The 13,931-nt window shown below is 41.7% G+C and overlaps 1 protein-coding gene across 1 annotated transcript in view; it reads right to left on the reverse strand.

Moving 5' to 3' along the window:
• The window catches only part of LOC139411250 (adenylate kinase 8), a 72,005-nt gene that overhangs the window by 38,801 nt on the left and 19,273 nt on the right, over positions 1–13,931 (reverse strand). Inside the window, exons 6-8 of the mRNA XM_071157291.1 lie at positions 5,679–5,760; positions 5,481–5,552; positions 1,496–1,696 (exon numbers count right to left, since the gene is read on the reverse strand). Coding sequence (XP_071013392.1) covers positions 1,496–1,696; positions 5,481–5,552; positions 5,679–5,760 — 355 coding nt within the window. The remainder of the gene's footprint in view (positions 1–1,495; positions 1,697–5,480; positions 5,553–5,678; positions 5,761–13,931) is intronic.

Consider the following 13,931-nt stretch of genomic DNA (forward strand, 5'->3'; position numbering starts at 1 on the left):
CACTCCCTATCTAACTTAATAGAGCTTGGGAAAATCTGCAAGAAAGAATGGGGGAAAATCCCTAAATCCAGATGTGCAAGATGACTCTGTAAATGCCGCCAAATGTGTTTCTACAAAGTATTGACTCAGGGGTGTGAATACTTATGTAAATGAGATTTCTGTATTTCATTTTCAATAAATTTGCAAAAACATTTTTAACTTCGTCATTATGGGATATTGTGTGTAGATGGGTGAAAAAAACATATATTTAATCCATTTTGAATTTAGGCTGTAACACAACAAAATGCAGAATAAGTCAAGGGGTATGAATTCTTTCGCAAGGCACTGTAAATACGTCACTCATTGCTTCAAGCCACACCTCAATGCACCCACCAAACGGGAGCAAACAAACCTCAAAGTCTGTTCAAAAACATACAAGAATGTTTTGGGGAAACGTGTCGTTCAGTACAAACCATTCTGTCGTTCAGCAAACATTCAATCGAACTGAACGCACCTCTGATCTTAATGAGTGCTTGTTTCCTTTGAAATGGGGTCTGTTTGAATAGACTAAAATGGACAGCTTTGTATATGTAAAAAAACAAGACACGTTAGCTCCATCCTGGTGGCGCAGTGGACTAATTACATGGATAGAGAACAGAAGATTCTAAGTTTGAATTTCACTGATGCTGTGTCACAATGATTAATGCCTAAGGACATTTATTTCCATTTGTCCAATCTGCGCTTGGAGTTGGAAAAAAGTTAACCCAAAATGAGCTAAAAGTCTTATTGAAACAAAAACTTCCAAATATCCAATTTGTATTTTTTGACCCCTTTTTCTACCCAATTTCATGATATCCAATTGGTAGTTAGTCTTGTTCCATTACTGCAACTCCCGTACAGACTCGGGAGAGGCGAAGGCCGAGTGCCATGCATCCTCCGAAACACGACCAGTCAAGCCGCACTGCTTCTCGACACACTGCTCCCCCTTAGCCAGGAAGCCAGCCACACAAATGTGTCGGAGGAAACACTGTGCAACTGGCGACCGTGTCAGCGTGCATGCGCCCGGCCACAGGAGTCGCTAGAGCGCAATGGGACATGGACATCCCGGCCGGCCAAACCCTCCCCTAACCCGAACAACGCTGGGCCAATTGTGCGCCACCTCATGTGTCTCCCGGTCGCTGCTGGCTGCGACACAGCCTGTGTTGTGACGCATTTAGCACTGCGATGCAGTGCCTTAGACCGCCACTCGGGAGGCCCCCCAACGCCACTCAGGAGGCCCCCAACCTATCATTTCTATTCTCAGAGTCTTAGTGAAACCTCCCAGGAAAACTTTCAAGGAACCAGAGTTAAACTTTCTCAGAACATCCCTTCAAACTAAAAATGTAAGTTCCCAGAATATTTAAAAAACATTGTTTTACCAGTATGGTTTCATTCCCACAACCAATGTGAATCTAAAAACATACTTTCCCACAACTTCCAAGGAACCAAATGTGCTAGCTGGGAGTGGTCTTCTCACCTTGGTCAAATACGTCCACATGCGGTTGGTCGGCATCAATGCCCTTCAGGCAGTTGCGGTAGGTCTTACGCAGGGCGTGAACCTCGCGATGGTGCTGCATCAGCTGGGCGACAAGCTGCTCTTCTGACACGGCCTTCTGGCGCTCTAACCGCTGCACCACTTCCTTGTCCTCGGGCCAAATGAACGTGACGTGGTACACATCTACACAGGTAATAGAGAAGATCAGGGTATGTATTCATCAAGTGTCTCAGAGTAAGAGTGCTGATCTAGTATCAGGTCTCTCTTATCCATGTAACTAAATTTACTATGATCTGAAAGGCAAACTGATCCTAGCACTCCTACCCTGAGACACTTTATGAATACAGGCCCTGATGGCCCCATGACAGGGAGGGTGGGATCTATTTATCTCTTCTTGTTCATAGACTTCATGTTCTAGATATCTTCCCACTGTAAAATATCCCCACAAAAAAATTAGAAAGGAAACACCAACATAAAGTGGATAATATACACTACCGTTCAAAAGTTTGGGGTCACTTAGACATTTCCTTGTTTTTGAAAGAAAGGCACATCTTCCTGTCCATTAAAATAACATCAAATTGATCAGAAATACAGTGTAGACATGGTTAATATTGTAAATGACTATTGACGCTGGAAACGGCTGATTTTTAATGGAATATCTACATAGGCGTATAGAGGCCCATTATCAGCAACCAACCATTGGAATCCTGTGTTCCAATGGCACGTTGTGTTAGCAAATCCAAGTTTATAATTTTAAAAGGCTAATTGATCATTAGAAAATCCTTTTGCAATTATGTTAGCACAGCTGAAATCCGTTGTGCTAATTAAAGAAGCAATACAACTGGCCTTCTTTAGACTAGTTGAGTATCTGAAGCATCAGCATTTGTGAGTTCAATTACAGGCTCAAAACGCCCAGAAACAAAAAACTTTCTTCTGAAACTCATCAGTCTATTCTTGTTCTGAGAAATGAGTTGAGTTTTTTAAAATGGAGTTTATTTAGTAAATATGTTTCAAACTCTATTTTCTTAAAACTGCATTGTTGGTTAAGGGCTTGTAAGTAAGCATTTCACGGTAAGGTATTGTAGTGTTCGGCACATGTGACAAAATGTGATTTGATGAATAGGGCGTTTGGCCACCACGAGCCAGAACAGCTTCAATGCACCTTGGTATAGATTCTACAAGTGCCTGGTACTCTATTGGAGGGACACCATTCTTCCAAGAGAAATTCTATAATTTGGTGTTTTGTTGATGGTGGTGGGAAACGTTGTATGAGGTGGCCGCCCCAGAAACTCCCATAAGTGTTCAATTGGGTTGAGATCTGGTGACTGAGTCGGCAATGGCATATGGTTTACATCATTTTCATGCTCATCAAACCATTAAGTGACCACTCCTGCCCTGTGGATGGGGGCATTGTCAGCTATGGTAGCCAGAATAATGACCTGCCCAGCATTTTTATACATGACCCTAAGCACGATGGGATGTTAATTGCTTAAGTAACTCAGGAACCACACCTGTGTGGAAGCACCTGCTTTCAATACACTTTGTATTCCTCATTTACTCAAGTGTTGCCATTATTTTGGCAGTTACCTGTATATCCTCATTGTATATCAGCCTGTACTCCAGAGTTCTATGTTTACTGTATTTATGCATATTGACTTTGACAATTCACATTTTGGGTATCTGTAAATGTTCGAGGTGAATAAAGTAATTCTGATAATGTTTACACAGGTACCAATCATTTCGTCACGTTGACAAACAAATTCTGTATGAGTGAAAAATAAAACGTGGTAAGTATTTGGACAGCTTTGAAAAAAAACAGAGCTCATTTGCACAATGCATGTAATTCTACTGACAAAGGCAAAATGAGACCTCGGCACAATGAAAACAGAGATGGCAATTATTTTGATCGAGTACATCCTCACCATAACAAACCAACCTATTGGGAGCTGAGGCTTTTGTTAATTATAGCACAGCTTTGCTATACTCTAAGGACCTGTTCTCCTGGAGAGCTATGGTGGGAATTCAAAGAAACCAAAACGTATTTGTCACATGCGCCGAACACAACAGGTGTAAACTTTACAGTGAAATGCTTACTTACAAGGCCAATTCAATAAATAGATTTAAGAAAATATTTATTAAATAAACTAAAGTAAAACATATAATTAAAAGTAACAAAATAACAATAACGAGGCTATACAGGGGATAACGGTACTGAGTCAATGTGCGGAGGTATAGGTTAGTCAAGGTAATTTGTACATGTAGGTAGGGGTAAAGTGACTATGCAAAGATAATAAACAGCGAGATGCAGCAGTGTAAAAACAATGTAAATAACCGGGTGGACATTTTAATAACTGTTCACCAGTCTTATGGCTTGGGGGTAGAAGCTGTTAAGGAGCCATTTGGACCTAAACTTGGTGCTCCAGTACCGCTTGCTGTGCGGTAGCAGAGATAAGTCTATGACTCGGGTGACTGGAGTCCTTTGAGACATTTTTGGGCCTTCCTCTGTCACCACCTATTATATAAGTCCTGGATGTCAGAACTTTTTGAGGATCTGAGGACCCATGCCAAATCTTTTCAGTCTCCTGAGGGGGAAAAGTTGTTGTCGTGCCCTCTTCACAACTGTCTTGGTGTGTTTGGACCATGATGTGGACACCAAGGAACTTGAAGCTCTCAACCTACTCCACTGCAGCCTCGTCGCGGAGAAGGTGTGGAGGTGTGCTCGGTCCTCCTTTTCTTGTAGTCCACTATCAGCTCATTTGTCTTGCTCACATTGAGGGAGAGGTTGTTGTCCTGGGACCACACTGCCAGGTCTCTGACCTCCTCCCTTTAGGCTGTCTCATCGTTGTCAGTGATCAGGCCTATCACTGTTGTGTCATCAGCACACTTAATGATGGTGTTGGAGTCATGCTTGGCCACACAGTTGTGGGTGAACAGGGAGTACAGGAGGACCTAAGCACGCACCCCTGAGGGGCTCCAGTGTTGAGGATGTGTTGTTGCCTACCCTTACCACCTGGGGGTCCAGGATCCAGTTGCAGAAGGAGGTGTTAGTCCCAGGGTCCTTAGCTTAGTGATGTGCTTTGTGGGCACTATGGTGTTGAACGCTGAGCTGTAGTCAATGAACAGCATTCTCACATAGGTGTTCCTTTTGTCCAGGTGGGAATGGGCAGTGAGATTGAATCATCTGTCAATCTGTTGGTGCGGTATGCAAATTGGAGTGGGTCTAGGGTTTCTGGGATGATGGTGTTGATGTGAGTCATGACCAGCCTTTCAAAGCACATCATGGCTACCGACTTGAGTGCTACGGGGCGGTAGTAATTTAGGCAGGTTACCTTCGCTTTCTTGGGCACAGGGACTATGGTGGTCTGTTTGAAACATGTAGGTATTACAGACTCGGTCAGGATGAGGTTGAACATGTCAGTGAAGACACTTGCCAGTTGGTCCTCGTATGTTCTGAGTACACATCCTGGTAATCCGTCTGGCCCTGCTGCCTTGTGAGTGTTGAGCTGTTTAAAGGTCTTGCTCACATCGGCTACGGAGAGTGTGATCACACAGTCGTCTGGAACAGCTGGTGCCCTCATGCATGCTTTAGTGTAGCTTGCCTCAAAGCGGGCATAAAAGGCATTTAGCTCGTCTGGTCGGCTCGCGTCACTGGGCAGATCGCGGTAGTCCGTAATAGTTTGCAAGCCCTGCCACATCCAACGAGCATCAGAGCCGGTGTAGTAGGATTCAATCTTAGTCCTGTATTGACGCTTTGCCACTTTAATGGTTTGTCTGAGGGCATAGCGGAATTTCTTATAAGCGTCCAGATTAATGTCCCGCTCCTTGAAAGCCAGGTTCAATATGGATGTGGGTTTGTGGTTATGATGTGAATTATAAAAAAAGGAATGTCTCTCTGTATCACTTTCACCCCCCTCCCCTTGGTAGAATCGGGCACTCTGGAATACATCTCCAGGGTTCTTCATCTTACCTCCTGTGACAGGGTCTATTCTCTTGCCCTGACTCCGTTCAATCAGCACTGCATCGGGTGCCTCCAGCAACACTGACAGAGAACACACACAAACAGTTCCTTCAATACACACACACAAATGCACACACGTACAAACACAAACGCAACATGGAAATAACCAAACATAAATGGATAACTGAGGTAAACTGAGACACTAACCCACATGATTTGGGGCAACTCCAGCCTCCTGTAGGGACAGGGCCTCCTCTCGTGTCTGAGGTATCCCCTCCAACACCCAACCCTGAACACAGAACAAACAACACAAGCAATAAACAACGTGGCTCAAACTGGGGTCAAAAGACTAGAAGATTTCTCATATAGGACATGATGGGGCAGTTTCCCGAAGACAGATTAAGCCTAGTCCTGGACTAAAAAGCAAACTCGGTGGAGCCTCTACTTAAAACATTTTTTCCAGGACTAGGCTTAATCTGCGTCCAGGGAACAGCCGCCAGATGTATTATTTATCATATGATAGTATAGTATGATATATATAATTATATAAATTATAAAGTATAGTTCTTCTGATGGAGTGGTTTTCTTTTCTCCTGAGATGACACAATAATCCAAAAATAATTCTGGAGATGATCATTGCCTGATCGACAAGGTTAGCTCTGTGGGCCCAAACGACAGGGTTAGCTCTGTGCCCTGTGCTCAATAATTTTAAGAAATAGTAATTTATTTCTAAGTAAGTAATTCAATGTTTAAAAACATCTCTGCAATGGCATATGACCGTACACAGTAATATGATTACAATGCAATGCATTTCTACTCCACCCTATTTCTATTTAGTGGCCTATTTTTATATTCATCACTTCATTTAAACTGTCCCATTCTCTCATTGTAAATAGTTGGTTGTTTAAAGAAGTTAGACGCTGTCACTTTATAATGCAGTTAAACCAAGTCCCTGACTGAGACCTTAAGAGACAATAACTCTATGAATAAATATCTGAAACAGAGAGAGGAAAACAATTGCCACTTCAAGTAGTGATTCAATAGGTGGGTTAAATTCCTAAACCTTGAAAATGTGGCTAATTATCCAGTTCCTATCCCCAATTTGCCATAAAAATAAACATAAGAAGAAAGAGGCAACATGCATATCATTCCTTGGCCACAAAAAAAACTCTAATAGCCTCCGAAATCCCAGGGCTTACAGCTCAATGGAGCTGGAAAATAAAGAGAGAAAAAGAAACCAGTTCTCTCAAGTGCTTGTTAGGGCCAAATTATTATTTCAATTAATAATCTTCAAATAAATATGTAACTATGGAAAACATTTATAGATCTCAGTATTATCAGAGCAGTTATGGGGTTTGTTGCCAAGTTTCCCTGGCCTGTTTGAAATCCGCATTTGTTTTCCTCTTTGATCTTTAACCACTAATCAATCACCACTTCACCTAAATTACACACACACGCGCACTTCTTCCTCCCACTTACTTTCCCATTAAACCTTTGATTGTCTCTGTGGCAGTGCTGTCCATGAGCTGATAATAGAAGTGGGAGTCCACTTCCATAACCATGAGCAGCATTTTGTAATTGGCTCCTTTGTACTACAATAAAATCACAATGAAAACCAAGACAAACTGGATATACACAGTAGTAGCCTCTTCACTTTAGTAAAATGATAGTGATGCCATGACTATGGGTGCATTTCTAAATTCACTCTGGAGTGCCAGAGTGCGCTCTGTGCATTTGTAAATGTTGTCAGATTGTTCATACATAAATTCTTAGCGTCTCGCTCTCGGAGTGTTCAGAGCGCACACTGGATGCTCTGGCTGAGGAGTAGGGTTGATCCAAGCATTCTGACCTCACAACGGCAGTCAAACACCCAAGCTAACTGGCTAAAGTTAGCTAGCTTGCTAGCTACTTCCAGAAATACATGAGAACACCTCACTTTGACCAATTTACTTGCCATAGCAGAGCTGGTTAGGCTGTTTTCATGTTATCCAGAGCGTTGGTGACTAACTGAGCTGGCAACAATTTAATTACGCTTTTTTGCTGAGGTTTACTGGCAACAGCCATATTCAATGGGGTGTTGAGCGTTCATAAAATCATAATTTATTCTGCAAATTTTATGAATGCACCCTAAAAACGACTGGGTAAAGTGGTAACCACTGTACATGGTTGCAAATGAAAGTGTGTAGTTAGTAAGGTATAGAGAAGTAACGGAGCCCATACAAACAGCAGGTCCAATGAGGAATAGTGGAGAACAGGAAAGATGTCAATCTCCAGCCAGACCAGGCCAGTCCAGCTCCTGGTAATACCCTTCTACCTCTCCACCACTCCCTCCCAGGGGAGACTAGGCCAGGGCTGTGGAAAGGCAGGGAAGTCCCTCCCAGCCAGGCCCCAAAAGCTCAGGCCTGATTGAAATTCTAATGAGCTACGTCAAAACAACAACACCCCCAACTCCCTCTCCCCAGCACACTCCTCCGCCCTGCCTCCATCACTGGGGTCCCACACAGTGGCTCCCTCCATTCCGTTTCATCCCTACATCAAAAGGGCTCGGCGTTCATACAGAACCCCAGGACCACAACATCTGCAGTGGGGAGAAGGGAGGGGGGGGGGATGTATCACAGGATGGACACGCATGAAGCAGATGTCACGGGGCGCTCAACAGCAGGCTGGGGGGGACAATGTGGGGGAGTGTAGGGGAGCAGTGCTCGACAAGCCGGAGAGAGACCTTAGCAGTCTGCTGTGCTCCGTGCACAAAATAGTCCATGGCCCTGTCGCGAAGGCTCGCTAACAAGGTCCTTTTGACAGTACAATCAGCCAATTAGTCACCCTGCTGCTAATCAGATAATCATTGTCTGTGTGTTTTTGTTACTAAGGAGCCATGTCCTGCACGGGACATGTCCACTAGGAGCTATGCTAGTTCCATTGTGCACTGGAGGCTTTGTATATCTATCTACTATAGGATAGCCATGTGGCACCAATTAAAAGGTACTTAGTGCAAAACTAGATACTACAGTGTGGTTATTACTGTAATTACCCTACAATGTTACACCAAATCAAAGCTCAATCTAAAAATGGATCTTGATTATTTGGCAATGGAAAATATCTACATTTGATGAACCAACATTCAATGTTGAGGAAACGTTATAATTACTGTACTATATTTTACTAAAATAGATCATTTTAAGTACATTGGATCAACACTTTACTTATTAATGGGCAATTCAATCTACACTATCAAAACAAAAATCTATAACATTGTTACAAACAACCATTGTTGTAATCAGCCTTTATCCTAATCTTCCAGAGACAGCGTCATCCTTAACTGTTTTCACCATTATGTAATAGCATAATAGCACAATAGGGTAATGCCTTTTAAATGACAAATACATTTTATTGCTATACTCGAAAAATGTAAATATGTTAAGCCTTGATTAATAAATGATGAGATACCTCATGGGTAAAGATATTCACATTTAACAGGTCCGACTTTTATACTCCTGGTAATTCCAAGCACTTTGCACTGCATTGTATTGTACCAACTGTGCTATACAAATACAGTTTGATTTCAAGAGCGGTGCTCCGATTGCTCTTTGCTTGTTTTGTTGAACATTCCGTTTTTAGGGTGTTTAAATAATAGCCTAGATCCCATCTTGGGTTAATATTTTTAAAGTTTAGCACATACTGTATAAACCGTTTTTGGAAAATTGACAAATAAATTAGGCTTATTCTTAGTATTTATCTGTAAAAGGTGCTTGTTAATAACACATTAGCAAACTTCACAATCTAAATATATAAGCCTGTCATTGATGTCTATTTCTATAAATCATTTTGACAGTAACCCTTCAAAAAAGATTTTATAAAATATATAACATTTTTAATTTCTATATGTACTAAGAAGCTCAGTGTTTGTTTCTTGGGCTTCAGGAATGTGCTCCAGGCCTTGAAAAACCCCAAATGAAACTGATTGAAAGTAAAGGGGATATCAATGAACAAATACCGTGGTCAAGGCTACAACAGTGCCAGTGCAATGATTGGAGCTTACTCAGGTATTCAAAAGCACATATCAGACCGAGAGCCTAATGCTTCTTAGGGAGTTAGGTAGTTTATGAGTTTAAGTTTATAAAACAATCTCTCCGCAGAAGCGTCAGTTACAGGGATATTTAATTCCGCAGCATCATCAGGGAAACTAGGCTGAAGGGAGTGTTGCTTCAAATACAGCAATTCTGCAACATCTTTCATTGAGCCTATCATTCTCCTTAACTGCCGGCCTCAAACACATTACGGAAAGAGATTAACTATATAGGAAGTTCTGGGGACAGATAATTTGGATACTGGACGGCCAATAAATTGGCAGATGCAAACAGATTACCATCTTTAGTGAACAACAGTTCTTGAGAGCTTGAACAAAGAAAGCGGTTTGCGATTTTGCTCATACTGGCGAACCGGCGTTTGAGTTGTGTAGTTGCAATATCAATAGTCCTTTATCTCTGGTACATCTTGGCATGCACCATTCAAGACTAAGTTTAAATCGTGTGCAGCTCAATGGACATATAATGCAAAATGTCTCAGGAAGCACTGTCTGGGTTGGCAATACTCTATAAAAAAAATAAGCAGTTGAGCCCGCAACCTGGACCTACAGGACATGGTGAAAACATTTCTATACAAAAAAGTAATTCTAATAAAAAGTTTATAAATAGCAGCTAAATATGGTATATAGTTATCGATAGTACAATGCATAATGGAAGGAGAACAAATTAGGATGGACTGTATTATTTGCCATTCATTGACTGCTTTAACAACTTTTGAGAGAGAGCATGAGGATGACTTATGTCATGCAGGTTCATCTAGTCTATACAGGACCGTTGTATATTCTAAAACATCAATTGGTAGCTACACCGTGTATAGCTTTGTGAAATGTTAGGCTTCGGGCGAATTTAGACCTTGCGGGGTTCCAGAGAAACTGCATTACACCAGTGCTAGAGGTCTAGAGTGACAGAGCTCTTTGATACATCCGTGTGGCTTGTACCTCTTTTCACAGAGTTCAACCTCTTTTAAATCAGCAGGAGTACTGCACTAATTCAGTTGTTATTCCACTTCCACTTCGTTCATTATTACGCTTCCATCCACTTTTCCCTTCTATGATTTCCCTGTAGAATACAAGTCTAAAGTTTTACAAACAACAGCCTCTAGAACAAAGAGTAAAAAAGAGACTGAACCCGAGCGACCTAGATTAGGTATGATTAACGTTCCACAATCACTTTAATTTGAGAGGGAAAAAAACAGAGAAAGAGAGCACACGAAAAACAGCCGATAACGAGTGGAGCTGCAATTAAGCAGACAGGCCTTGACTTCAGTTGTAATGCAACGTGTCAATCATTCTGTCGCTACTCCATTTTTGTGCACGAGATGAAGGAGTGCCTTTGTGTGACAGAGAGACTCCAATCCGATGCAGATCTGGTAAAGCTGCAACAGTACTGCTTTGTTTCCGGCGACAGAGAACTAGCCCTGGTTCCTGACTGAATTCTCAGCCGTTTATGCAGATGTACAGGAAAATAATTAAACAAATGAATAAACACCATCAGACATTTAGCCTAAAGGGATAAACAGCCATTACCAAATTAAAAGAAAAAATGAATCACAAACTACAACACTTAAAAGGCGAAAGTTAAAGGATGCCAAGCGAAAAAGTAATGTATTCAGCCTAAGCAAAGTTTATAAGAAAAAAATAGCAGTTTTTTTCTATTTCCATATTTTTCCACACCACTACAGGGAAAACTGACACTTCAGAGATAAGATACCCATCACAAGAATGGTTGCTGTGTGTTTGATAGTGAGCTTATTGACTGTGTGATAGAGACAGTGTCAGGATTAGAGGGCCTAGGTTTGGGGGTATGGCTGACTATGTTGTGGGTTACCCATGTCACATTAGAGAGGAGAACACAGACTGGTGGAGGCGGGTGACAGGTGTGTGATGAGGGTTTTGCTCAAAGAGTCATCATGTTCTATCACAAGAGGCCCAAATCCCCCTGGGAGGAAGGGGCCGATCCGCTGGGAATGGAGCTGTACACTGGTGTAATTCACATCATTAAGTAAACACATCAAATGAGAAGGGCTATATAATATACAGGTATTTGTTACTATTAGCATTTGCTGATCTGTTAAAATTCTGTTTATTTCCAAGTGTGTGTGTGTGTATATGTGTGTTGGCACAGTCCCAAAGCAGCTAGTCCATAGGCATGTCTAACTGTTGTAATTGAAAGTGACAGACCGAGAAGTACGAGGGGTATGGAAGTCTACACATCTCACATTAGAACTCAGCATCGCTCTATTGATCTTTTCCCATGCCTGGTAACTCATACAAGTCTTTTTGGAACTGCACAGTCTCGTGGACTAGCTAAATGTAAGGGAACACCCCCCTGAAATGGACAAAAATGAATGGGATGTTAATGGCACCGTACGAAACATATACACAATGTACAATACCACTCAATTGGACGATGTTTCATTCAAAACTGATTGCAAATGCCATATGGCAAATGCCAAGTGTAACACTGCAAAAATCCAATAGATGGCGCGTGCGCTCCACCCTAATTTTTCATATTGCAAATGTAACAAGTCAAAACCCAAGAGTAAAATTTTGAAAATGTGAACATTTTTGCAAAAACTTATCACCCCCTTAACTTCTCTAGGATAGGGGGCAGCATTTTGAATTTTGGATGAAATGCAGGCCCAAATTCAACTGCCTGCTACTCATCCCCAGAAGATAAGATATGCATATTATTAGTAGATTTGGATAGAAAACACTCTGAAGTTTCTAAAACTGTTTGAATCATGTCTATGAGTATAACAGAACTTATGTAGCAGGCAAAACCCTGAGGACTAACTGTTCAGAATTATTATTATTTTTGCCTCTGACTGTTCCCTGACTTGTCATTGCCAAGGGATATTGCTTAGGAACCTGTCTTCAGTTACTACCGCTTCCACTGGATGTCACCAGTCTTTGGAATTTGGTTGAGGTTATTCATTTGTGCAACGAAGAAGAAGCACATCCAGGAACAACGTTACACTATTGAGAGTTGCGCAAGACGGAGCATGGTTTGTTTTCTTCCTGTATTGAAAATAGATTGCCCCGTCTACAATTTGATCGATTATTAACGTTTAAAATACCTAAAGTTGTATTACAAAAGTAGTTTGAAATATTTTGGCAAAGTTTATAGGCAACTTTTGAAATATTTTGTAGTGACGTTGAGTTTTTTGGAAACGTTTTCTGGATCAAACGTGTCAAATAAATGGACTCGGGATGGCCGGGCAGTGATAGTGGTTCCTCTCCATCGCTCTTTGTGTTGATTTCATCATGTCCCATTTGGTGATGTTTTTTCACTGTTGAATCATATTGCAAATGTACTGTGCATTTGCAATATGTTTCAATGGGCATTTACCATCACGAATTTGACATGCTCAAAAATACTGCAGAAATGCAAAATTGACTGGCCCGATGAACTCGGGATGGCCGGGCAGTGATTCTGGTTCCACTTCATCGCTCGTTGGTGTTGATTTCAGAATGTCATTTTGGTGATGGTACGTCACTGTTTAAACATATTGCAAATGGACAAAAGTAAGCCAGCAAGTCACCGTCCATCAGTAAATTAGATATCATTCTGATACCAAACTGATACAAACTGACACCACACACACTTTTTCCAACCTGTTTAGAAGCCAACTATCACATATTTCAGAGCAGGCCCAAAATTCACAGCGCCTTCTGTTCAAACCATAATAAAAACATAAAACACATAGTTACGTTCTAGCTGCGGGTCCAGTTCTGACATTATATGTAGGCCTAGCTGAGGCGACCCCGAATCCCAAGTTTCGGCTCGATAGGTCATTTGGAGCCTGAGTAGAGACCTTAATTGGTGTTGAAAATTCAAATTTTCCAGGCATTCCTACGGGGTCCGTGAATGAGCTATCGGACAGAAACGTTAGGGTCCATCTCTATGGGCCGAGGCGGTTTCAATGCACCTAGTCTTGTGACTCTGGGACATTTCTAAATGTCGTCATTTTTGTGACGTCAAAATGAATTGAAGTTATTGCAAATGTATGAGGCAGTTTCTCGGTCTGAGAACCTTTTAGAGCCACATAACTCGACTTGAGCTCTAGAACAGGTTTTTAAAGTTTCAGAGCTCTAGGTCTAACGAACCGTAGTTCGAACAAAGGTAACTATTGCAGGCTCTGTATGTCTCGAAGCCCCACACTGTGTCACTCTGTCCTAGCTGTGTGTGTGTGTGTGTGTGTGTGTGTGTGTTTTTCTTGGAAATCTGATGGGATAAATGACTGATTTACAGATCATGAGGGTTGACTAATCACATATGAGGTTTTTGAAAGATTAACCCTTCGAAACAGCTCCTATGACCCCAATTTAAGGCACTTCCGGTTGGCACAGGAAGCTATAAGTAAACACATATC

The sequence above is a fragment of the Oncorhynchus clarkii genome, chromosome 6, assembly GCF_045791955.1.
Source record: "Oncorhynchus clarkii lewisi isolate Uvic-CL-2024 chromosome 6, UVic_Ocla_1.0, whole genome shotgun sequence".
Lineage (NCBI taxonomy): Eukaryota > Metazoa > Chordata > Actinopteri > Salmoniformes > Salmonidae > Oncorhynchus > Oncorhynchus clarkii.